Here is a 24,982-nt window from a genome sequence, read left to right as displayed (position 1 = left end):
CAGGTAAAACATTATATGTGTGATAGATATTTCATGAGTTAATGGGATATCCAGGTAAAACATTATCTGTGTGGTAGATATTTCATGAGTTTAAGAAACATCCAGGTAAAACATTATTTGTGTGGCAGATATTTCATGAGTTAAAGGAACATCCAGGTAAAACATTATATGTGTGGTAGATATTTCTTGAGTTAATGGGATATCCAGGTAAAACATTATCTGTGTGGTAGATATTTCATGAGTTTAAGAAACATCCAGGTAAAACATTATTTGTGTGGTAGATAATTCCTGAGTTAAAGGGATGTCCAGGTAAAACATTATTTGTGTGGTAGATAATTCCTGAGTTAAAGGGATATCCAGGTAAAACATTATTTGTGTGGTAGATAATTCCTGAGTTAAAGGGATATCCAGGTAAAACATTATATGTGTGGTAGATAATTCCTGAGTTAAATGGACATCCAGGTAAAAACATTATTTGTGTGGTAGATAATTCCTGAGTTAAAGGGATATCCAGGTAAAACATTATTTGTGTGGTAGATAATTCCTGAGTTAGAGGGATTGTTTCATACACTTATGTTTCTATCCCGATATTCACAGTTGCTTTCCATTTTCCAGCTTGACCACTTCTTTGGTTTAAGAAACCCCTCTCACATTTAGCACTGATGAGGTCATGTAATAGTTTTGAAAACAAGCAGTTCATTTTGTTGACAAAAACTTGTAATGGTGAGCTGAAATGACAGTGACAGTAGTTTTTAGCCCACCATCATCAGATGGTGGGGTATTCAAATCGCCCTGCGTCCGTGGTCCGTGGTCCGTGGTCCGTGGTCCTTGGTCCGTCCGTCCGTAAACAATTCTTGTTACCGCTATTTCTGGGAAAGTACTGGATGGATCTTTCTCAAATTTCATATGCAGGTTCCCCTTGGTCCCTAGTTGTGCATTGTACTTTATTTGGACTGATAAGAAATCAAGATGGCTGACAGGCGGCCATCTTGGTGTTTGAAAGTAAAAGTTTGTTACCGCTATTTCTGGGAAAGTACTGGATTAGATCTTTCACAAATTTCATATGCAGGTTCCCCTTGGTCCCTAGTTATGCATTGTACCTTTTTTGGACTGATTCAAATTCAAGATGACTGACAGGCGGCCATCTTGGATTTTGGAAGTAAAAGTTTGTTACCGCTATTTCTGGGTAAGTACTGGATGGATCTTTCTCAAATTTCATATGCAGGTTCCCCTTGGTCCCTCGTTGTGCATTGTACCTTTTTTGGACTGATTCAAATTCAAGATGCCTGACAGGCGGCCATCTTGGAGTTTGAAAGTAAAAGTTTGTTACCGCTATTTCTGGGAAAGTACTGGATGGATCTTTCTCAAATTTCATATGCAGGTTCCCCTTGGTCCCTAGTTGTGCATTGTACCTTTTTTGGACTGATTCAAATTCAATTGCCGACAGGCAGCCATCTTGCTGCTATTTCTTGGAAAGTACAGGCGCAGGATCCCCTTGGTCCCTAGTTATGCATTGTACCTTTTTGGAAAGAAATAAAAGTTTGTTAAAGTAAAAGTTTGTTGCCGCTATTTCTTGGAAAGTACTGGATGGATCTTTCTCAAATTTCATATGCAGGTTCCCCTTGGTCCCTAGTTGTGCATTGTGCCTTTTTTGGACTGATTCAAATTCAAGATGGCTGACAGGCAGCCATCTTGGTGTTTGAAAGTAAAAGTTTGTTACCGCTATTTCTGAGGAAGTACTGGATGGATACTTCTGATATTTCATAGGTATTGGTTTGCCTTGGTCCCTAGTTGTGCATTATACTTGTTTTGGACTGATTTGAAATCAAGATGGCTGACAGGCGGCCATCTTGGAGTAAAATTGAAAGTAAAAGTTTGTTACCGCTATTTCTGGGAAAGTACTGGATGGATCTTTCTCAAATTTCATATGCAGGTTGTTATGGATGTGGTAAATGTTATTTGATAACTCTACATCATTTCAGAATTACAAAATAAGTGACATTAATCACCAACATTGGAGCAACTTATTCAGGTAGGAAGCCATTTTTTTCAGAGGTGACAGTGTTTTGTTCACATGCTTTATCATTTATGATGCAAAAATGTGCAAATCCAGACTGTTGATCTAATTATCAAGTAACCTCTTTATGAGCATGTTTCAGGAAATATGCAATTATAAAAAAATTCTTTTAAAAAAAAATGATTGCTTTACTCTGATGTTACTTTGGCTGGGCGGTGTTTCTGGAGTTCGTTGTTCTATCCATTATCCATGTGTTACAGTGATATAGGGAGTTACAATTAGGTCTATGTTGCAGCTACCATGGAACCTCTGACAAAGAAGGCAAGGATAGAGGGAATAACGTCCAACGACAAGAGGGATAAAGTAAGTCCTGTAGTAAGAAAGAGATTTTTATACAATGTTTATTAACAACACATCCATCAGATCTAGAATCTTACATGAGATTAAGGAAAGAAGTCTGAAGAATTTTACATATTACCAAAATTTCAGCAAAAATAGATGAAAAATTCATGATTACTTTCATCAATTTTCATTTGTCTTTTATAAGATGAAAGAAATGTTGATTTATTTTATCATGTACATTTTATACTTTTGTAAATATTTGTGAAAGTACCATTTTATAAGACTGATACAAAATCTAGATCAGCAATATTTTTTGCTTTATATCTTTCTTGGGTGAGGTCGCTGTATCTGGCGATGGATGACAAAAGTGTATTAAGTCAGATTGTCATTTTATACTGTAGGCAGTGTGATTGTAGTTTCATTCTTTCTGTCCTCTACTGAATCTTACTGAGATGAAGGCCTGAGAATAACATTAAATGGCCTCCACTACACAGAAAATAGCCCTCACATATACTGTATACAGAAAGTCCACAAGCTAGTCAGTTCACAACAACTGATTGTGTCACAACTCAGTTAACGGTATTCTTTATTTATTAAAGGAAACGAATGTTTACAAAAGCAAATACAGTTTTTCTAATGCTGTAACAAAGATAGACGACTTCTCAAAATATATTTAAACTTGTTGATGTTTCCATAGGTGATTGCTGTGTTGGAGAATCTAGTTTTGAGTGATGGCGATGTCCACAGGATCATGGAGGTGATGGAACAACAGATAGACTTTGCCAACAGTCAACAAGAGGAGGACAGGAAACGATCGGATCTATTCTGGGAGTTTACATATGTCCAAGGGCTCCTCAAGGGAGATGGTATGTAGGAATTCAGCTGTAAAATATTGAAGTGTTCCGAAATGATGATTATATTGCCTTCCTTTCAAATGAAGTCACACATACTATATAATGACTAGTTCTGACTGTGACCTCTAGATTGAAGATTAGGGATGAAAGCACTTATGCGTAATGCTTGTGTTTGTAATATTTTTTTCTATAGAAGGAATATGTTTCTGTTTACAAATATGTATTTCTGGTTATAGAGGTGAGAGAGACTCACTACGTTGAATTAAATGACAAGTCTCCATGACAAATGTGGATATTTGTAACACAATGTAGATCCTGTTTTGTTATAGAGAAAGGAGACTATCTAGGACTGGATTTAGGCGGTACTAATTTTCGAGTGGTGAGAGTTACTTTCAATGAGGGTAAGGCTGAAACAACCACCAAGTACTACAACCTTTCACAGGAACTCCTGTCCGGCCCAGCTGAAGGGGTGAGTTACAATCAAAAGGAGTTATCTCCCCTGTTAAAAATAAACTTACTGGTGTATCTCTTTTATATAGATCCACATTACTTGTGAGTTAACTCCTTTTTACAGTGATAAGTTTACATAGTGAAGGGTTATATAATATATATATATTTGCAAACTACCACGTTGATTTTATCTTTTTGATATATATATATATTCATGCATCACAAATATAAAAATATAAGTTTATTACATTTTGAAACTCTTACTGATTGCAATACAGCTTAATCAACTAGAAATGATCTTCATAAATTTTAATACTGTGCTGAAGAAACCAGCCTGGAAAAAGCACATTTCTGCTTGCGTATTGGCAGCAGTTGGTGTTGACATATTGTTATGCAGAGTGTGGATCGAGAGTTAATATGATGTTAGTTATTGAGATAGTCTTGACGTGATTATCCAATCAAAATGTGAAGTGAAACAATGTTGTTCATTGACAGAACGTGTGGTGACATCATGTGGTCTGTATATATTTACTGATGGCCTAGCTTGCAATACAGAGTTGGGGCCTGAAGCTGGGCAACTGGCACATTCATGATATTACAGCAAGATGTTAAAGACGCCACACTACACATCAATGCTGATTAAGTGACATATATGTGTATAATCTGATGCTATCTATTGCTTATGATGGTCCTATACAGTCTGCTACCCACAGGGTTTAATGTCCATATGAATAGTGACCACATGGAGTGATTATTGCTATGCCAATGCCTTAATTGATAGTAATATGTGCTGTCTAGCAATATGTTCAAACAATTCAAGCTGTAACTGAAACAAACTAGAAAGAGTTCGCCCTATTACTGGACTGAAAACTATTGAGAAAATCATGTGTGTAGACTAGCCACCAATTAGAACTAATTAGAGGTTTACTCTATCTTAGGTTGCTTCCAGTGAGCATTTGAAATGTTTGGACTGGCTGAACATGCAAAAAAATCGCTTGGTACATATAGGGATCGAGTCTTGACTGCAGAATATTTGGCATGTCCAGTCGAACCTGTCCATAACTTTGCTGAATATCATTAGTTTTCAGAATTTCAGCCTAAAGCAGGGTCCAGTTTTACTGGATGATATTTTATTTTTCATTCATTGTTTTATGCTTGACAGGAAATTCTGTGCATTTTGATCTTTAACATATGTCAGTGCCAACATCTGGTACATGTGTGTTTACTTATTATGTGATAAGTCTGGGTTGGCTGAACTGTTTCCACTAGGTTACACAAAAGTGGCCTTACTGTCACAGATCAATGACTGTGAGTTATCTCCCTTTATAGACCCAGAGATAAGCTACTGCCAAGTTGCAGAACGCTCGACTGTGTCATCAGTGTGAGAACTCCAAAACATCATTATACATCAAATTCAAGGTGTTAGACTCATTCTGATATAATTGATTGTGGTGAGATTATAGCACGTCCAAATTTTTGGAATTTTTTTTCTTTCTAACAATGATGATATCTAAATTTCAGGTTTTTGACCACATTGCTAATAGTATTGAGAAGTTCATTAATGAAGAAAAGATGTCTTCAGACACTGCCATTCCACTTGGTAAGTCACTGTGCACATTTGATTATGTCTTTTAGGGGGAATACAGTAGTGAAGACATTTCAGTACATACAAGTATAAAGATGTTGTCCTCCTGTCTTATCTGTCATGATTATTCTTAAATGTTTCATAGGATTGATCAGATTATCAAAAAAAATTTGACCATTAAATTTTGAAATTGCTATTTTTGAGAAGGACTGTATTGATCTTTCTCAGAATTTCATATGTTGATTATGTTTGATTCTAGGACTGATCAGTTAAACAAACTGGTGTCCATGTTGATCATGTTTGATTCTAGGACTAATCAGTAAAAACAAACTGGTGTCCATGTTGATTGTGTTTGATTCTAGGACTGATCAGTTAAACACACTGGTGTCCATGTTGATCATGTTTGATTCTAGGACTAATCAGTAAAAACAAACTGGTGTCCATGTTGATTGTGTTTGATTCTAGGACTGATCAGTTAAACAAACTGGTGTCCATGTTGATCGTGTTTGATTCTAGGACTGATCAGTTAAACACACTGGTGTCCATGTTGATCATGTTTGATTCTAGGACTGATCAGTAAAAACACACTGGTGTCCATGTTGATCGTGTTTGATTCTAGGACTGATCAGTAAAAACACACTGGTGTCCATGTTGATCATGTTTGATTCTAGGACTGATCAGTAAAAACACACTGGTGTCCATGTTGATCATGTTTGATTCTAGGACTGATCAGTTAAACACACTGGTGTCCATGTTGATCATGTTTGATTCTAGGACTGATCAGTAAAAACACACTGGTGTCCATGTTGATCATGTTTGATTCTAGGACTGATCAGTAAAAACAAACTGGTGTCCATGTTGATTGTGTTTGATTCTAGGACTGATCAGTAAAAACAAACTGGTGTCCATGTTGATCATGTTTGATTCTAGGACTGATCAGTAAAAACACACTGGTGTCCATGTTGATCATGTTTGATTCTAGGACTGATCAGTTAAACACACTGGTGTCCATGTTGATCATGTTTGATTCTAGGACTGATCAGTTAAACACACTGGTGTCCATGTTGATCATGTGAGGACTGATCAGTTAAACACACTTCTAGGACTGATCAGTTAAACACACTGGTGTCCATGTTGATCATGTTTGATTCTAGGACTTCAGTTAACACACTGGTGTCCATGTTGATCATGTTTGATTCTAGGACTGATCAGTTAAACACACTGGTGTCCATGTTGATCAACACACACACTGGTGTCCATGTTGATCATGTTTGATTCTAGGACTGATCAGTTAAACACACTGGTGTCCATGTTGATCATGTTTGATTCTAGGACTGATCAGTTAAACACACTGGTGTCCATGTTGATCATGTTTGATTCTAGGACTGATCAGTTAAACACACTGGTGTCCATGTTGATCATGTTTGATTCTAGGACTGATCAGTTAAACACACTGGTGTCCATGTTGATCATGTGTTTGATGTTTGATTCTAGGACTGATCAGTAAACACACACTGGTGTCCATGTTGATCATGTTTGATTCTAGGACTGATCAGTTAAACACACTATCATGTTTGGATCAGTAAAAACACACTGGTGTCCATGTTGATCATGTTTGATTCTAGGACTGATCAGTTAAACACACTGGTGTCCATGTTGATCATGTTTGATTCTAGGACTGATCAGTAAAAACACACTGGTGTCCATGTTGATCATGTTTGATTCTAGGACACAACACACTGGTGTCCATGTTGATCATGTTTGATTCTAGGACTGATCAGTTAAACACACTGGTGTCCATGTTGATCATGTTTGATTCTAGGACTGATCAGTAAAAACACACTGGTGTCCATGTTGATCATGTTTGATTCTAGGACTGATCAGTTAAACACACTGGTGTCCATGTTGATCATGTTTGATTCTAGGACTGATCAGTTAAACACACTGGTGTCCATGTTGATCATGTTTGATTCTAGGACTGATCAGTTAAACACACTGGTGTCCATGTTGATCATGTTTGATTCTAGGACTGATCAGTTAAACACACTGGTGTCCATGTTGATCATGTTTGATTCTAGGACTGATCAGTTAAACACACTGGTGTCCATGTTGATCATGTTTGATTCTAGGACTGATCAGTTAAACACACTGGTGTCCATGTTGATCATGTTTGATTCTAGGACTGATCAGTATGTTGATCATGTTTGAACTACACACACTGGTGTCCATGTTGATCATGTTTGATTCTAGGACTGATCAGTAAAAACAAACTGGTGTCCATGTTGATCATGTTTGATTCTAGGACTTATCAGTTAAACACACTGGTGTCCATGTTGATCATGTTTGATTCTAGGACTGATCAGTTAAACAAACTGGTGTCCATGTTGATCATGTTTGATTCTAGGACTGATCAGTTAAACACACATGTTGATCATGTTTGATTCTAGGACTGATCAGTTAAACACACTGGTGTCCATGTTGATCATGTTTGATTCTAGGACTGATCAGTTAAACACACTGGTGTCCATGTTGAACATGTTTGATTCTATGACTTATCATTAAAAACACACTGGTGTCCATGTTGATCATGTTTGATTCTAGGACTGATCAGTTAAACACACTGGTGTCCATGTTGATCATGTTTGATTCTAGGACTGATCAGTTGTCCAAACACACTGGTGTCCATGTTGATCATGTTTGATTCTAGGACTGATCAGTTAAACACACTGGTGTCCATGTTGATCATGTTTGATTCTAGGACTGATCAGTTAAACACACTGGTGTCCATGTTGATCATGTTTGATTCTAGGACTGATCAGTAAAAACACACTGGTGTCCATGTTGATCATGTTTGATTCTAGGACTGATCAGTTAAACACACTGGTGTCCATGTTGATCATGTTTGATTCTAGGACTGATCAGTTAAACACACTGGTGTCCATGTTGATCATGTTTGATTCTAGGACTGATCAGTTAAACACACTGGTGTCCATGTTGATCATGTTTGATTCTAGGACTGATCAGTAAAAACACACTGGTGTCCATGTTGATCATGTTTGATTCTAGGACTGATCAGTTAAACACACTGGTGTCCATGTTGATTGTGTTTGATTCTAGGACTGATCAGTTAAACACACTGGTGTCCATGTTGATCATGTTTGATTCTAGGACTGATCAGTTAAACACACTGGTGTCCATGTTGATCATGTTTGATTCTAGGACTGATCAGTTAAACACACTGGTGTCCATGTTGATCATGTTTGATTCTAGGACTGATCAGTAAAAACACACTGGTGTCCATGTTGATCATGTTTGATTCTAGGACTGATCAGTTAAACACACTGGTGTCCATGTTGATCATGTTTGATTCTAGGACTGATCAGTTAAACACACAGGTGTCCATGTTGATCATGTTTGATTCTAGGACTGGTGTCCATGTTGATCATGTTTGATTCTAGGACTGATCAGTTAAACACACTGGTGTCCATGTTGATCATGTTTGATTCTAGGACTGATCAGTAAAAACAAACTGGTGTCCATGTTGATCATGTTTGATTCTAGGACTGATGTCCATCAGTTTGATTCTAAACACACATGTTGATTGTGTTTGATTCTAGGACTGATCAGTTAAACACACTGGTGTCCATGTTGATCATGTTTGATTCTAGGACTGATCAGTTAAACACACTGGTGTCCATGTTGATCATGTTTGATTCTAGGACTGATCAGTTAAACACACTGGTGTCCATGTTGATCATGTTTGATTCTAGGACTGATCAGTTAAACACACTGGTGTCCATGTTGATCATGTTTGATTCTAGGACTGATCAGTTAAACAAACTGGTGTCCATGTTGATCATGTTTGATTCTAGGACTGATCAGTTAAACACACTGGTGTCCATGTTGATCATGTTTGATTCTAGGACTGATCAGTTAAACAAACTGGTGTCCATGTTGATCATGTTTGATTCTAGGACTGATCAGTAAAAACAAACTGGTGTCCATGTTGATCATGTTTGATTCTAGGACTGATCAGTAAAAACACACTGGTGTCCATGTTGATCATGTTTGATTCTAGGACTGATCAGTTAAACTGATCAGTTAAACACACTGGTGTCCATGTTGATCATGTTTGATTCTAGGACTGATCAGTTAAACAAACTGGTGTCCATGTTGATCATGTTTGATTCTAGGACTGATCAGTTAAACACACTGGTGTCCATGTTGATCATGTTTGATTCTAGGACTGATCAGTTAAACACACTGGTGTCCATGTTGATCATGTTTGATTCTAGGACTGATCAGTAAAACACACTGGTGTCCATGTTGATTGTGTTTTTCATGGAAGATAATTTTTGTTTTTTTTTTGAGGGATCATTCTCAAATTTCATGTTTTATGGTCGTCTTGGTGCCTAGCTTTGTATCTGATGAGGAAGACAATATGGCTGATAGGCCATCTTGGATTTTGACAAAATGTGTTATTGGTATTTTTCTGAATACATCAGATCATTTTCTTATATAAGATGTAGATGTCTCTTGGTGTATTTCTGCTCAAGTTGGATTTTCAGGCTGGTTTAAAAGCTTAATTAATTAATCTTAGGCAACATCTTGAAAGTTATATATATATATATATATATATAATATTTTATCCTTGTAGGGCACCAGTTTCATTCCTGGAGGGATTTTGATAAAATCTCAAACCTTTAAAAAAAACTTCAATTTCAAGTCTTGAGGGTCAAGATCAAGGTTACTATTAGCTGCTTGATTCCTTGAGAGATTTTCATCAAACTACACACATTTATGGAGGACCGTTACACTTGTACTAAAGTGCACTGCTACTTATGTTTTAGGACTTTGATCAAACTCCACACAATGGGAAATCTTATTGTGCTTAAGTCAAGGTCCCAGATATCATCTGTAGGTTCCCCATGTTAATGAGATTTGCTTCTTCAGTTTTGTGACTTAATTTAGAAAAAATGATGGATAGCGAGGAGGTCATTTTGGATTTGAACATTTATAAAATACTTTTAATCAGTGACTTCTTTAGATCCATGTATGCATAGGTTAAATTGACATTTATTTGGAAGTATTCACTAGATAATCCAAACCATGCTTGGATTTCTTGTTTACAGAAAGAAATGGCTTTTGTCCTATACATTGTCAGTAGTAAATCCAAACAAAAATTGTTTTATAAATACAATTTGTATCTTTATTTTGCAGGATTCACATTTTCCTTCCCTTCCATCCAGAAAAGCCTCAAGCACAGTGTCCTTATCACATGGACCAAGAGTTTCAAGTGTACCACAGGACTTGGGGAGGATCCTGTAGACATGTTAGAGGCTGCCATACAGAGGAGAGGGGTAAGTGTACCACAGGCCCTGGGGAGGATCCTGTAGACATGTTAGAGGCTGCCATACAGAGGAGGGGGTAAGTGTACCACATACCCTGGGGAGGATCCTGTAGGCATGTTAGAGGCTGCCATACAGAGGAGTGGGGTAAGTGTACCACAGGACTTGGGGAGGATCCTGTAGGCATGTTAGAGGCTGCCATACAGAGGAGGGGGTAAGTGTACCACATACCCTGGGGAGAATCCTGTAGGCATGTTAGAGGCTGCCATACAGAGGAGGGGGGTAAGTGTACCACAGGCCCTGGGGAGGATCCTGTAGGCATGTTAGAGGCTGCCATACAGAGGAGGGGGGTAAGTGTACCACATACCCTGGGGAGGATCCTGTAGGCATGTTAGAGGCTGCCATACAGAGGAGGGGGGTAAGTGTACCACAGATCTTAAGGAGGATCGTGTAGGTATGTTTAGAGAATGTCATAGAGAAGAGAAGAAGTGAGGGTAGCATAGGCACTTAAGGAGGACCCTGTAGACATATCAGAGGCTGCCATGTAGAGATAAGTCAAGGTTTGTCACCAATTGCAAATATAAATTGCCAAATATTAATGTTTTTTCATGGCCATAGCACAAAATATTAAGACTAAAGTTTCCCAGACTATCTTACTGTATTGCAGACTATTGACTGGACCTACAGTGAGTACTAATGTACACTTTTGTGTATACTTTTGTATAATGTAGCCTTGACAGGGCCTGTGCTTACTTGATACTTATGACAGGGCCTGTATATTTCACTTTATTATATACTGTTGACAGGGCTTGTATATTCCACTGTATTACATTCTGTTGACAGGGCCTGTATATTCCACTGTATTATATACTGTTGACAGGGCCTGTATATTCCACTGTATTAAATACTGTTGACAGGGGCTGTATATTCCACTGTATTTTATACTGTTGACAGGGCCTGCATATTCCACTGTATTATATACTGTTGACAGGGCCTGTACATTCCACTGTATTATATACTTATGACAGGGCCTGTATATTCCAGTGTATTATATACTTATGACAGGGCCTGTATGTTCTACAGTATTATATACTGTTGACAGGGCCTTTATATTCCACTGTATTATATACTTATGACAGGGCCTGTATATTCCACTGTATAATATACTTATGACAGGGCCTGTATATTCTACTGTATTATATACGGTTGACAGGGCCTGTATATTCCACTGTATTATATACTGTTGACAGGGCCTGTATATTCCACTGTATTATATACTGTTGACAGGGCCTGCATATTCCACTGTATTATATACTGTTGACAGGGCCTGTATATTCCACTGTATAATATACTTATGACAGGGCCTGTATATTCTACTGTATTATATACGGTTGACAGGGCCTGTATATTCCACTGTATTATATACTGTTGACAGGGGCTGTATATTCCACTGTATTTTATACTGTTGACAGGGCCTGCATATTCCACTGTATTATATACTGTTGACAGGGCCTGTACATTCCACTGTATTATATACTTATGACAGGGCCTGTATATTCCAGTGTATTATATACTTATGACAGGGCCTGTATGTTCTACAGTATTATATACTGTTGACAGGGCCTTTATATTCCACTGTATTATATACTTATGACAGGGCCTGTATATTCCACTGTATAATATACTTATGACAGGGCCTGTATATTCTACTGTATTATATACGGTTGACAGGGCCTGTATATTCCACTGTATTATATACTGTTGACAGGGCCTGTATATTCCACTGTATTATATACTGTTGACAGGGCCTGTATGTTCTACTATATACTGTTGACAGGGCCTGTATATTCCACTGTATACTGTTGACAGGGCCTGTCTGTACCTGTTGATGTTGTGGCCAGGATCAGTGACACGACGGGAACATTAATGGCTGGCAGCTATCTGGATAAGAGCTGTCGTATCGGCCTCATCATTGGTATTTATATAACATACTTATATCAGGCTGGAGCAGCTTTAACATTAGTTTGTCTATTCTGTAAATACACACTGGGACTGGTGTACTTGAGAGGACATTGAAAACCTTTTTGATTAATTATTTTGTAAGTTGGTTCATATTCAAACATAAGGATAGGTTCTCATTGGACCCTAATTGTTCTATTTTAGGACTGATCAGATAAAAAAATAACTGACAGACAGCTATCATGGATTTTGACAGTAAAATAGTTTGTTATTACTAGAGAAATACAAATGAGACTATTCTCACATTTGTATATCAGGGTTTCCCATAATCCCTTGCACTGCAATGCCTTTTGGGACTGATTGGAAACACAAAATTGCCATCAGGTGGCAATCATGGATTTTAACACTTTTTTTAAAAGTTTGGTATGGATCATGCTCAAATTTCATCTGTAGATTTCCCTTAGTCCCAAGTTGTGGATTCTTCTTTGCGGGATTGCTTGAAAAAAAAATGCTCATCAGACTGCCAAAAAAAACTAATTTGATCACTATATCTTTATCACTCTATCTTGAGAAGTATCAGATTGATTATTTTCATATCTTATATGTGGTTTTTACATGGTCCCTTATTGTCCATTGTACATTTGGGCACTGCTGAAACAAAAGATAAAAAGGATACATTTTGTAACATTACTGTACATGTCTGCTGTGCATTTGTTCACTCATAAAACAGCTAGTTGACAATGAAATATGCCAATTTAATGCAGATTTGTCTAGATATCAACAAAACAGAACAGATTTTATGTAAAATAGGATCTGCTGTGTTAGTCAGCTTTTGTAAATTCCATATTTTATGAGGCTGCTGTGACCTGATTGGCTGATATTTTGTGACACTCTAACTGAATGCTTTCCACGTGTTATCTTTTGTAGGAACAAATGAATTATGATGAGGCTTGGTTGGTAGACTTGTTACCTTAATCTCTTGTTGAAGTTGAATTATTGGCAATTTCTGTGCATATTTAATGAGGCTGGTGTAACCTGATTGGCTGATATCTTTTCCAGTTTTCCATGTTACTCACTTTAAATGCATATATTTTACAAATGAACATGGGAGGGGGATCTTGATGACTATGTCTTTGTTTATACTTGGTATTGTATCATTTCCAAACATAAGCTTGTATTTCTGGTACATTTTCAGGTTCTGGATCCAATGCATGTTTTGTTGAACAAGCCAAAAACTTCAAGAAATTTGAAGATGGAGTGAAAACATCCAACCAGGTTAGTAGTGATATGGACATTTTACATTTCTAGAAAACAGTTATCACAAGAGGATGGTTGTTGGTGAATGGAGATCTGTTTGCATTTTGTTACTTGTTGGTGGATCTATTTGTATCTGACAGTACTTATGATGACCTATTTAATTTCATTTGACACTGATTATGCATCATATTTTTGTTTAGATTGTGGTGAATACTGAATGGGGAGCCTTTGGGGATAATGGCTGCCTAGATTTCTTCAAGACAGACTTTGACAAGGAAGTGGACAGAACTTCTAACCACGTCAACTCCTTCACGTAAGTTATGTCCCATGTCACTTTTGTCTGGTGGAGTAGCAAGGTTAACTGAGTTGTTAGGTTTGTCTGGTGTAGTAGCAAGGTTAACTAAGTTTTAGGTTACCTGAGACAAAGTCTTATGGTGACCTATTCTAATACCCTTCATCCGGTGTCGTGCGTCCGTAAACATTTTAACACTTTCAACTTTTTCTCAAAAACCCCTGATCTGATTTCAATGAATTTTGGAGAAACCTTCCCTGGTCTGAGATCCAAAATTGTGAATCAAAAAGTCACAACCCCCAGGAGCCTGAGGGCATGGGCCAAAAGGGGTCAAATTGACTTAAATCTTGTTCTCAAGACCTAGATGTGGTAGAATCAAATACTTTTCATGAATGGAAGCATCTTAAGGTGCTTTACCAAAATTGTGAATTTCATGGCCCCAGGGTCTCATGTTTCCCCATGGGGAGAGGGTAAAGTTTACTATAGTTCATATATGAAAATTAGATTTTTTAACATGATTTCCATTGGAAATATTTCAAACTGAGTAAGAATTATGAGTGAAGGATGCAGGCTTGATGGTATGCCCATTTTGATCCTGACTGACCACCAGGGGCTGATGGGCGGGGCCAAAAGGGGTCAAATTGACACAAATTTCTAAAAATCTTCTTCTCAAGACCCTGATATCAAGTACTCTTCATGAATGGAAGCAAAATGAGTCTCACGTTTTTTCCTGGGGACAAATATTTTTTTTTAGACTCTTCTGTAATTTTCATAGAAAAATGGCATTTTTGAGCATAACATTTCCCACTGGAAATAACTCTATAAGAGTTATCAGTATAGGATGACAGTTTTGATGGTATGCAGGTATTGACACTGGCTTACTATATTCACTGTCACAATTTCTGTCTCATGACCCTGGATAACTATCCTTTAACCTTAGATATCTTCAACATCGCTTATCTTAGGTGACCATCAAGACTGCTAAGCCTCTTGTTATTTATTTGAAAGCTTTATTCTCCAGGCACTGGTTTGGATGATTTGAAACAGTTTTGTTATAAACCATGTAAAACCGTTTTAATTTCATTCCCTGATACATGCCAGCTTTGTGAAGTAATAAAGGGAAACTGATAAATTTGCAGATTCGAGAAAATGTTTAGTGGATGCTACCTGGGTGAACTTGTCCGTTTAGTGTTGGTGAAACTGACCAATGAGGGCCTACTGTTTAAAGGTGAAGGGTCAACCAAACTCATGGAGATGGGAAGTTTGCCAACCTCCTATGTTACAGAGGTGGAGAGGTAAGATGTGGTAATGATGTGATTCTCCCTGTAAAAGTGTCCTGATATCATTAATAAGATCATTATAGAGAAATGTTAATTAAAAAGTCTTAAAATTCCACATATAAATACAAGGTTATACAATGTTTGTATGGTTGGTAAGGTGGTGTGGTGTTTATCAAATGTAAGTACTCTGACCTACATGTTGCCCTTTGACCTCCATCAAAGAAGAAGGTTAAAGGATATAGGTCCTTATTAATTTTTGCAGTGATGGTCCAGAGGAGACCAGCCACACCACTGGGGTGCTACAGAGTCTGGACCTGACAGCAGATACAGAGGATATAGCCCTTGTTCAGGCTGTATGTGGCCTTGTGTCTCAACGTGGAGCATATGTTGTATCAGCAGGTAAAAACAAGTGTACATTTAACGTTCAAGTAATCAGGTAAACTAGATTGTGTCTTCAGGTAATCAGGGAGATTACATTGTGTCTACAGGTAATCAGAGAGACTACATTATGTCTGTAGGTAATCAGGGAGCTTACATTGTGTCTACAGGTAATCAGGGAGCTTACATTGTGTCTACAGGTAATCAGAGGAGACTACATTGTGTCTACAGGTAATCCAGGAGATTACATTATGTCTACAGGTAATCAAGGAGACTACATTGTGGCTGTAGGTAATCTGAGAGCTTACATTGTGTCTACAGGTAATCAGGGAGCTTACATTGTGTCTACAGGTAATCAGGGAGCATACATTGTATCTACAGTTAATCAGGGAGCATACATTGTGGCTGTAGGTAATCAGGGAGATTACATTGTGGCTGTAGGTAATCAGGGAGACTACATTGTGTCTACAGGTAATCAGGGAGCTTACATTGTGTCTACAGGTAATCAGAGGAGACATTGTGTCTACATTGTGTCAGGTAATCCGGGAGATTACATTATGTCTACAGGTAATCAGGGAGACTACATTGTGGCTGTAGGTAATCTGAGAGCTTACATTGTGTCTACAGGTAATCAGGGAGCTTACATTGTGTCTACAGGTAATCAGGGAGCATACATTGTATCTACAGTTAATCAGGGAGCATACATTGTGGCTGTAGGTAATCAGGGAGATTACATTGTGGCTGTAGGTAATCAGGGAGACTACATTGTGTCTACAGGTAATCAGGGAGCTTACATTGTGTCTACAGGTAATCAGAGGAGACTACATTGTGTCTACAGGTAATCCGGGAGATTACATTATGTCTACAGGTAATCAGGGAGACTACATTGTGGCTGTAGGTAATCTGAGAGCTTACATTGTGTCTACAGGTAATCAGGGAGCTTACATTGTGTCTACAGGTAATCAGGGAGCATACATTTTATCTACATTTAATCAGGGAGCATACATTGTGGCTGTAGGTAATCAGGGAGATTACATTGTGGCTGTAGGTAATCAGGGAGACTACATTGTGTCTACAGGTAATCAGGGAGCTTACATTGTGTCTACAGGTAATCAGGGAGATAACATTGTGTTTACAGGTAATCAGGGAGCTTACATTGTGTTTACAGGTAATCAGGGAGACTACATTATGGCTGTAGGTAATCAGGGAGCTTACATTGTGTCTACAGGTAATCAGGGAGCTTACATTGTGTCTACAGGTAATCAGGGAGCATACGTTGTGGCTGTAGGTAATCAGAGAGATAACATTGTGTCTACAGGTAATCAGGGAGCTTACATTGTGTCTACAGGTAATCAGGGAGATTACATTGTATCTACAGATAATCAGGGAGCATACATTGTGGCTGTAGGTAATCAGGGAGATAACATTGTTTCTGTAGGTAATCAGGGAACTTACATTGTGTCTACAGGTAATCAGGGAGATTACATTGTGTCTACAGGTAATCAGGGAGATTACATTGTGTCTACAGGTAATCAGGGAGATAACATTGTGTCTACAGGTAATCAGGGAGATTACATTGTGGCTGTAGGTAATCAGGGAGACTACATTGTGTCTACAGGTAATCAGGGAGCATACATTGTGTCTACAGGTAATCAGGGAGATAACATTGTGTCTACAGGTAATCAGGGAAATTACATTGTGGCTGTAGGTAATCAGGGAGACTACATTGTGTCTACAGGTAATCAGGGAGCTTACATTGTGTCTACAGGTAATTAGGGAGCTTACATTGTGTCTACAGGTAATCAGGGAGACTACATTGTGGCTGTAGGTAATCAGGGAGACTACATTGTGTCTACAGGTAATCAGGTAGCTTACATTGTGTCTACAGGTAATCAGGGAGATAGCATTGTGTCTACAGGTAATCAGGGAGCATACATTGTGTCTACAGGTAATCAGGGAGATAACATTGTGTCTACAGGTAATCAGGGAGATTACATTGTGGCTGTAGGTAATCAGGGAGACTACATTGTGTCTACAGGTAATCAGGTAGCTTACATTGTGTCTACAGGTAATCAGGGAGATAACATTGTGTCTACAGGTAATCAGGGAGCTTACATTGTGTCTACAGGTAATCAGGGAGATTACATTGTGTCTACAGGTTATCAGGGAGACTACATTGTGTCTACAGGTTATCAGGGAGATTACATTATGTCTACAGGTAATCAGGGAGACTACATTGTGGCTGTAGGTAATCTGACAGCTTACATTGTTTCTACAGGTAATCAGGGAAACTACATTGTGTCTACAGGTAATCAGGGAGATTACATTGTTTCTGTAGGTAATCAGGGAGATTACATTGTTTCTGTAGGTAATCAGGGAGACTACATTATGGCTGTAGGTAATCAGGGAGACTACATTGTGGCTGTAGGTAATCTGAGGTATTACTGAATCAGCCTGAATCATTTGTGTCTGTGGGTATTACTGAACTTGTCATTGTATCTAACACAAAGATGTTCGGTTAAGACATAGATCATTGCCATTTTATGTATCTATGGAAAAAAAGTTAAATTTTAGAAATATCAGTGTATTTAAATTGATTTATCGTAACCTCCATTGACAAAATGGCGAGTTTCACTTGATAGTTTATGATAAGTATCTGTGTGGGTCAGAAGGGGAAATATTGGGGTGACAGTTATACAATATAGAGGAATCCTACCAGATTTGTCCTTCATTCTGTTTCAGCATGTGCTGTTCTGTTGAACCATATTGATCTCCCTGAAGTCACCATAGGGATTGATGGCTCTGTGTACGAACACCATCCTCGTTTCCATGGTTACATGATGGAGCTGCTGGAAAAACTTGTGCCAGGAACAAAGGTAAAAGTTTGAACAAAGTTAGATTCAGGTGACACAGTATCCATTAACAAAAGTTTAATATTGTTGTGAAGACATTTAAGTTGAGGGTAATCATAGGCATCACTGCTGATGTCACAAAGATGACCTGGTATTCATTATCAATAGTATGTTGGTGGGGAAGTTTTTATTGTCATAACCATGTCAGGCTCTCATAGTCCTGTTGTGAAATCATGTCAGGCTGTCATACTCCTGTTGTGAAATCATGTCAGGCTGTCATACTCCTGTTGTGAAATCATGTCAGGCTGTCAAAGTCCTGTTGTGAAATCATGTCAGGCTCTCATAGTCCTGTTGTGAAATCATGTCAGGCTGTCAAAGTCCTGATGTGAAATCATGTCAGGCTCTCATAGTCCTGTTGTGAAATCATGTCAGGCTCTCATAGTCCTGTTGTGAAATCATGTCAGACTGTCAAAGTCCTGTTGTGAAATCATGTCAGGCTCTCATAGTCCTGTTGTGAAATCATGTCAGGCTGTCAAAGTCCTGTTGTGAAATCATGTCAGGCTGTCATACTCCTGTTGTGAAATCATGTCAGGCTGTCAAAGTCCTGATGTGAAATCATGTCAGACTGTCAAAGTCCTGTTGTGAAATCATGTCAGGCTCTCATAGTCCTGTTGTGAAATCATGTCAGACTGTCAAAATCCTGTTGTGAAATCATGTCAGGCTCTCATAGTCCTGTTGTGAAATCATGTCAGACTGTCAAAGTCCTGTTGTGAAATCATGTCAGACTGTCAAAGTCCTGGTGTGAAATCATGTCAGGCTGTCAAAGTCCTGTTGTGAAATCATGTCAGGTTGGTGTACTCCTGTTGTGAAATCATGTCAGGCTGTCAAAGTCCTGTTGTGAAATCATGTCAGACTGTCAAAGTCCTGTTGTGAAATCATGTCTGGCTCTCATAGTCCTGTTGTGAAATCATGTCAGACTGTCAAAGTCCTGTTGTGAAATCATGTCAGGCTCTCATAGTCCTGTTGTGAAATCATGTCAGGTTGGTGTACTCCTGTTGTGAAATCATGTCAGGTTGGTGTAGCCCTGTTGTGAAATCATGTCAGGTTGGTGTACTCCTGTTGTGAAATCATGTCAGGTTGGTGTACTCCTGTTGTGAAATCATGTCAGGTTGGTGTAGCCCTGTTGTGAAATCATGTCAGGTTGGTGTAGCCCTGTTGTGAAATCATGTCAGGATGTCAAAGTCCTGTTTTGAAATCATGTCAGGCTGTCAAAGTCCTGTTTTGAAATCATGTCAGGCTGTCAAAGTCCAGTTTTGAAATCATGTCAGGCTGTACTTTTTATGTCATGATAGATGACCTTTACAATTGTCTGTTTCAGGTGAAAATCATTCTGGTCAAGGATGGCAGTGGTCAAGGAGGAGCGTTTGTAGCTGCTGTAGGGTCAAGGTCATGACCTTGTCATGTGATGATAGATTTTGATTTATATAGAAAAAATTACAACATAGATCAAAATTATCACTGTCTTAGACATAAAACGACAAAAGACATACAGATTAAAAAACTAGTAACACAGACACAGAACTAGTAACATAGACACACAGAACTAGTAACACACAGATCTAGTAACACAAACACATAACTAGTAACATAGACACACAGAACTAGTAACACACAGATTTAGTAACACAGACACAGAACTAGTAACACTGACACAGAACTAGTAACATAGACACAGAGAACTGATAACAGACACAGAGAACTGATAACAGACACAGAACTAGTAATATAGACACAGAGAACTAGTAACATAGACACAGAGAACTAGAAACGTAGGCACAGAGAACTAGTAACATAGACACAGATCTAGTAACATAGACACAGATAACTAGTAATGTAGACACAGAACTAGTAACATAGACACAGAACTAGTAACATAGATACAGAGAACTAGTAGCATAGAAACAGAGAACTAGTAACATAGACACAGAGAACTAGTAACATAGACACAGAACTAGTAACTTAGACACAGAGAACTAGTAACATAGACACAGAGAACTAGTAACATAGACACAGAGAACTAGTAATGTAGACACAGATTACTAGTAACATAGACACAGATCTATTAACATAGACACAGAGAACTAGTAATGTAGAAACAGAACTAGTAACGTAGACACAGAGAACTAGTAACATAGACACAGATCTTGTAACATAGACACAGAGAACTAGTAATGTAGAAACAGAACTAGTAACGTAGACACAGAGAACTAGTAACATAGACACAGATCTTGTAACATAGACACAGAGAACTAGTAATGTAGAAACAGAACTAGTAACGTAGACACAGAGAACTAGTAACGTAGAAACAGAGAACTAGTAACATAGATACAGAGAACTAGTAGCATAGAAACAGAGAACTAGTAACATAGACACAGAGAACTAGTAACATAGACACAGAACTAGTAACTTAGACACAGAGAACTAGTAACATAGACACAGAGAACTAGTAACATAGACACAGAGAACTAGTAATGTAGACACAGATTACTAGTAACATAGACACAGATCTATTAACATAGACACAGAACTAGTAATGTAGAAACAGAACTAGTAACGTAGACACAGAGAACTAGTAACATAGACACAGATCTTGTAACATAGACACAGAGAACTAGTAATGTAGAAACAGAACTAGTAACGTAGACACAGAGAACTAGTAACATAGACACAGATCTTGTAACATAGACACAGAGAACTAGTAATGTAGAAACAGAACTAGTAACGTAGACACAGAGAACTAGTAACGTAGAAACAGAGAACTAGTAATGTAGACACAGATTACTAGTAACATAGACACAGATCTATTAACATAGACACAGAGAACTAGTAATGTAGAAACAGAACTAGTAACGTAGACACAGAGAACTAGAAACAGAGAACTAATGTAACACAGATTACTAGACACACAGAGAACAGAGAACTAGTAATGTAGAAACAGAACTAGTAACGTAGACACAGAGAACTAGTAACATAGACACAGATCTTGTAACATAGACACAGAGAACTAGTAATGTAGAAACAGAACTAGTAACGTAGACACAGAGAACTAGTAACGTACAGAGAACTGGTAATGTAGACACAGATTACTAGTAACATAGACACAGATCTATTAACATAGACACAGAGAACTAGTAATGTAGAAACAGAACTAGTAACGTAGACACAGAGAACTAGTAACGTAGAAACAGAGAACTAGTAATGTAGACACAGATTACTAGTAACATAGACACAGATCTTGTAACATAGACACAGAGAACTAGTAATGTAGAAACAGAACTAGTAACGTAGACACAGAGAACTAGTAACATAGACACAGAGAACTAGTAATGTAGAAACAGATCAAGTAACATAGACACAGAGAACTGATAACATAGACACAGAGAACTAGTAACATAGACACAGAGAACTAGTAACATAGACACAAGGAACAAGTAACATAGGCACAGAGAACTAGTAACATAGACTCAGGGATAAAGACTAGTAATGTGTGGCCTACAGCACCAATATTGTAACTTTCTTAAAATGTAGAATGGTGATGGAAGAATTGAGCAATATGTAGTATCTACACAGAGAACTAGTAACATAGACACAGAGAACTAGTAATGTAGAAACAGATCAAGTAACATAGACACAGAGAACTGATAACATAGACACAGAGAACTAGTAACATAGACACAGAGAACTAGTAACATAGACACAAGGAACAAGTAACATAGGCACAGAGAGCTAGTAACATAGACTCAGGGATAAAGACTAGTAATGTGTGGCCTACAGCACCAATATTGTAACTTTCTTAAAATGTAGAATGGTGATGGAAGAATTGAGCAATATGTAGTATCTACTTACTTGTTTATAGATATATCTAGAATTCAGGTATACATGTCTTGGAAATTATATATATATATAGAATTCAGGTATACATGTCTTGGAAATTATATGCCATAACAATTTTTATTTTCATTTTTATCCTCAATTGAGTGAGATTAATGGAGGCAGAATTTCTCAGTCTTCAAGAATACAAGATAAGACATTAAATGATATGTTGTATTTAGGTAGCTGTTCCTTTGTGAACTGGATGCTTGTGATCATTATTGATATTCTTTACATAATAAAATTATAGACTTATACTTCAGTTTCCTGTCTTCTTTGAGTCAGTAACCCAGAACCATCTTTAGTACCATAAACAGCCATCCTTAAACCTTTCACACGATTCTATCCTGATGGAATTACTGTTGGTATTCAATGATGGATCCAGTCGTTATTGAGTAAAATACATGATGATGGATCCAGTCGTTATTGAGTTAGATACCTGATGATGGATCCAGTTGTTATTGAGTTAGATACATGATGATGGATCCCGTCATTATTGAGTTAGATACCTGATGATGGATCCAGTTGTTATTGAGTTAGATACATGATGATGGATCCCGTCATTATTGAGTTAGATACATGATGATGGATCCCGTCATTATTGAGATAGATACATGATGATGGATCCCGTCATTATTGAGTTAGATACATGATGATGGATCCCGTGGTTATTGAGATAGATACATGATGATTGAACAAGTCGTTATTGAGTTAGATACATGATGATGGATCTCGTCATTATTGAGTTAGATACATGATGATGGATCCCGTCATTATTGACTTAGAAACATGATGATGGATCCCGTCGTTATTGACTTAGAAACATGATGATGGATCCCGTCGTTATTGAGATAGATACATGATGATGGATCCTGTCGTTATTGAGTTAGATACATGATGATGGATCCCGTCGTTATTGAGTTAGATACATGATGATGGATCCAGTCGTTATTGAGTTAGATACATGATAATGGATCCCGTCGTTATTGACTTAGAAACATGATGATGGATCCAGACGTTATTGAGTTAGATACATGATGATGGATCCCGTGGTTATTGACTTAGAAACATGATGATGGATCCAGACATTGACTTAACAAAAGTGGCATTTTGCCACAGGATCTATTGGAGATGACAGAATCTTTTGTGTTGGTCCTAGGACTTCAAAGTTGTTCTAGCATATCATGAACTATATACTCTAGGGAGCCAGGATTTTGTAGGAGGGTCATTCTAGGTCGTGTGATTAATTTTATAAGGACATGTAGAATTATTTTTCTCCAAAAAGTAGAATTTGGACATATTTATGGATGTAAACTTTTTATTTGTTAAAGTTTTGCAGCAGGTTTCGAAAAGATACTAGTATATCATTCAGTTTTTGTACTAGGAAAATGGAATTTGGTCTGAGGATAGTTTTGGACTCTGTGATTCATTGATTATGGAAATGGTGAAATATTTTAACAAAGAAGGTGGAATTTTGACATGTTGTTTGAAGTAGGGAGATAGCTTAAATACAACATAATTAACATAGATGTGTACTTATTTGGTATAAGGATAATTTGGAGATGTAGACTTCATTAACTGCTGAGAATATTCAAATTGATATGTTTTAAAAAAACAAATATGTTTGTAGATGATCATCGTTTTTCATATACATCAATAGGTGAGTTATGCTGTTCTGAAACAGCTCTTGTTATATTTCAACCATGATGACATTGCAAGGAACATTCTGCAGCTATCGTCCACTGGGAATAACCAGACTCCCTGCTCCTGGTAATCAGCTTATAGTACTTAAAAGTCTTCTAGTGGTATTCCTTACAATCTTCCTCCCTTGGAATGAGTTTTCTGGAGATGCACAGACTATATAAACAGGCCCAGCCTAAGCATCACCTCCAGGACAGGGTAGCTTCTTCACCTTCATCAGTCAACAGGATAGAAGAAAGGATTCTCTGGGTCTTTGTTGTAGTATTTTACCCATGACTGACTGTGACAGGTTGAACTGCAGTCTTTTCTCTTATTCTGGTGTTCAACTTCCAGGAATAGTGTGTATAGTACCACATATGGCTCTATCTGTATCACATTGCAGAGTAGTCTTAACATTTCTGCAAGACCATGTGACAGTGTGCCTGTCTGATAGGATCCTCTGCTTCCCCCACTGATGTAAAATGACAGGTGATAGAAGAATGTTGTACACCTCATCATGGAGATTATTATTGTCAGTATATCATCATTTTAATGGTGGACAGTCAAAACATATGCTGCTTGTATATTCAATCATTTTAGGCATCTCATTACAAAAATCTTGATAACTAGAGCAAATTGTACATAATGTAGGATGACTGTTTTCACTTTCCACTATAAATGTATAGACACATTATCCACTCAGTACACCTCTGACGCTTTCCTTGAAACAACTAGGGACAGGCAGTTATAAGAGAACA

The 24,982-nt window shown here is 37.7% G+C and overlaps 1 protein-coding gene across 1 annotated transcript; it reads left to right on the top strand.

Annotated features, from left to right (window-relative positions):
• Positions 1-1,926: 1,926 nt before the first annotated feature.
• LOC132559079 (hexokinase-1-like) lies at positions 1,927-20,682 on the top strand. Its single transcript, XM_060223689.1, has 13 exons — positions 1,927-2,032; positions 2,313-2,380; positions 3,057-3,225; positions 3,543-3,682; positions 5,185-5,263; positions 10,469-10,608; positions 12,466-12,571; positions 13,751-13,830; positions 14,013-14,125; positions 15,244-15,399; positions 15,647-15,783; positions 18,505-18,638; positions 19,993-20,682. The coding sequence occupies exons 2-13, from the start codon at positions 2,318-2,320 to the stop codon at positions 20,065-20,067; spliced, it is 1,392 nt and encodes a 463-aa protein (XP_060079672.1). The 5' UTR covers positions 1,927-2,032; positions 2,313-2,317; the 3' UTR covers positions 20,068-20,682.
• The last annotated feature ends 4,300 nt before the right edge of the window (positions 20,683-24,982 follow it).

Source organism: Ylistrum balloti, unplaced genomic scaffold (assembly GCF_031769215.1).
Source record: "Ylistrum balloti isolate Yb309-2 unplaced genomic scaffold, AGI_CSIRO_Ybal_v1 Utg370852, whole genome shotgun sequence".
NCBI lineage: Eukaryota > Metazoa > Mollusca > Bivalvia > Pectinida > Pectinidae > Ylistrum > Ylistrum balloti.
The sequence above is the reverse complement of the archived record's forward strand: the minus strand, read 5'-3'. Positions and strand labels throughout refer to the sequence as shown.

Excerpts from the sequence above, each read along its gene's own strand:
- LOC132559079 (XM_060223689.1), top strand. The coding sequence starts at position 2,318 with ATGGAACCTCTGACAAAGAAGGCAAGGATAGAGGGAATAACGTCCAAC. Across the intron at positions 5,264-10,468 it reads AGACACTGCCATTCCACTTG|GATTCACATTTTCCTTCCCT; the intron begins GTAAGTCACTGT and ends TTTATTTTGCAG. Across the intron at positions 15,400-15,646 it reads TATGTTACAGAGGTGGAGAG|TGATGGTCCAGAGGAGACCA; the intron begins GTAAGATGTGGT and ends TAATTTTTGCAG.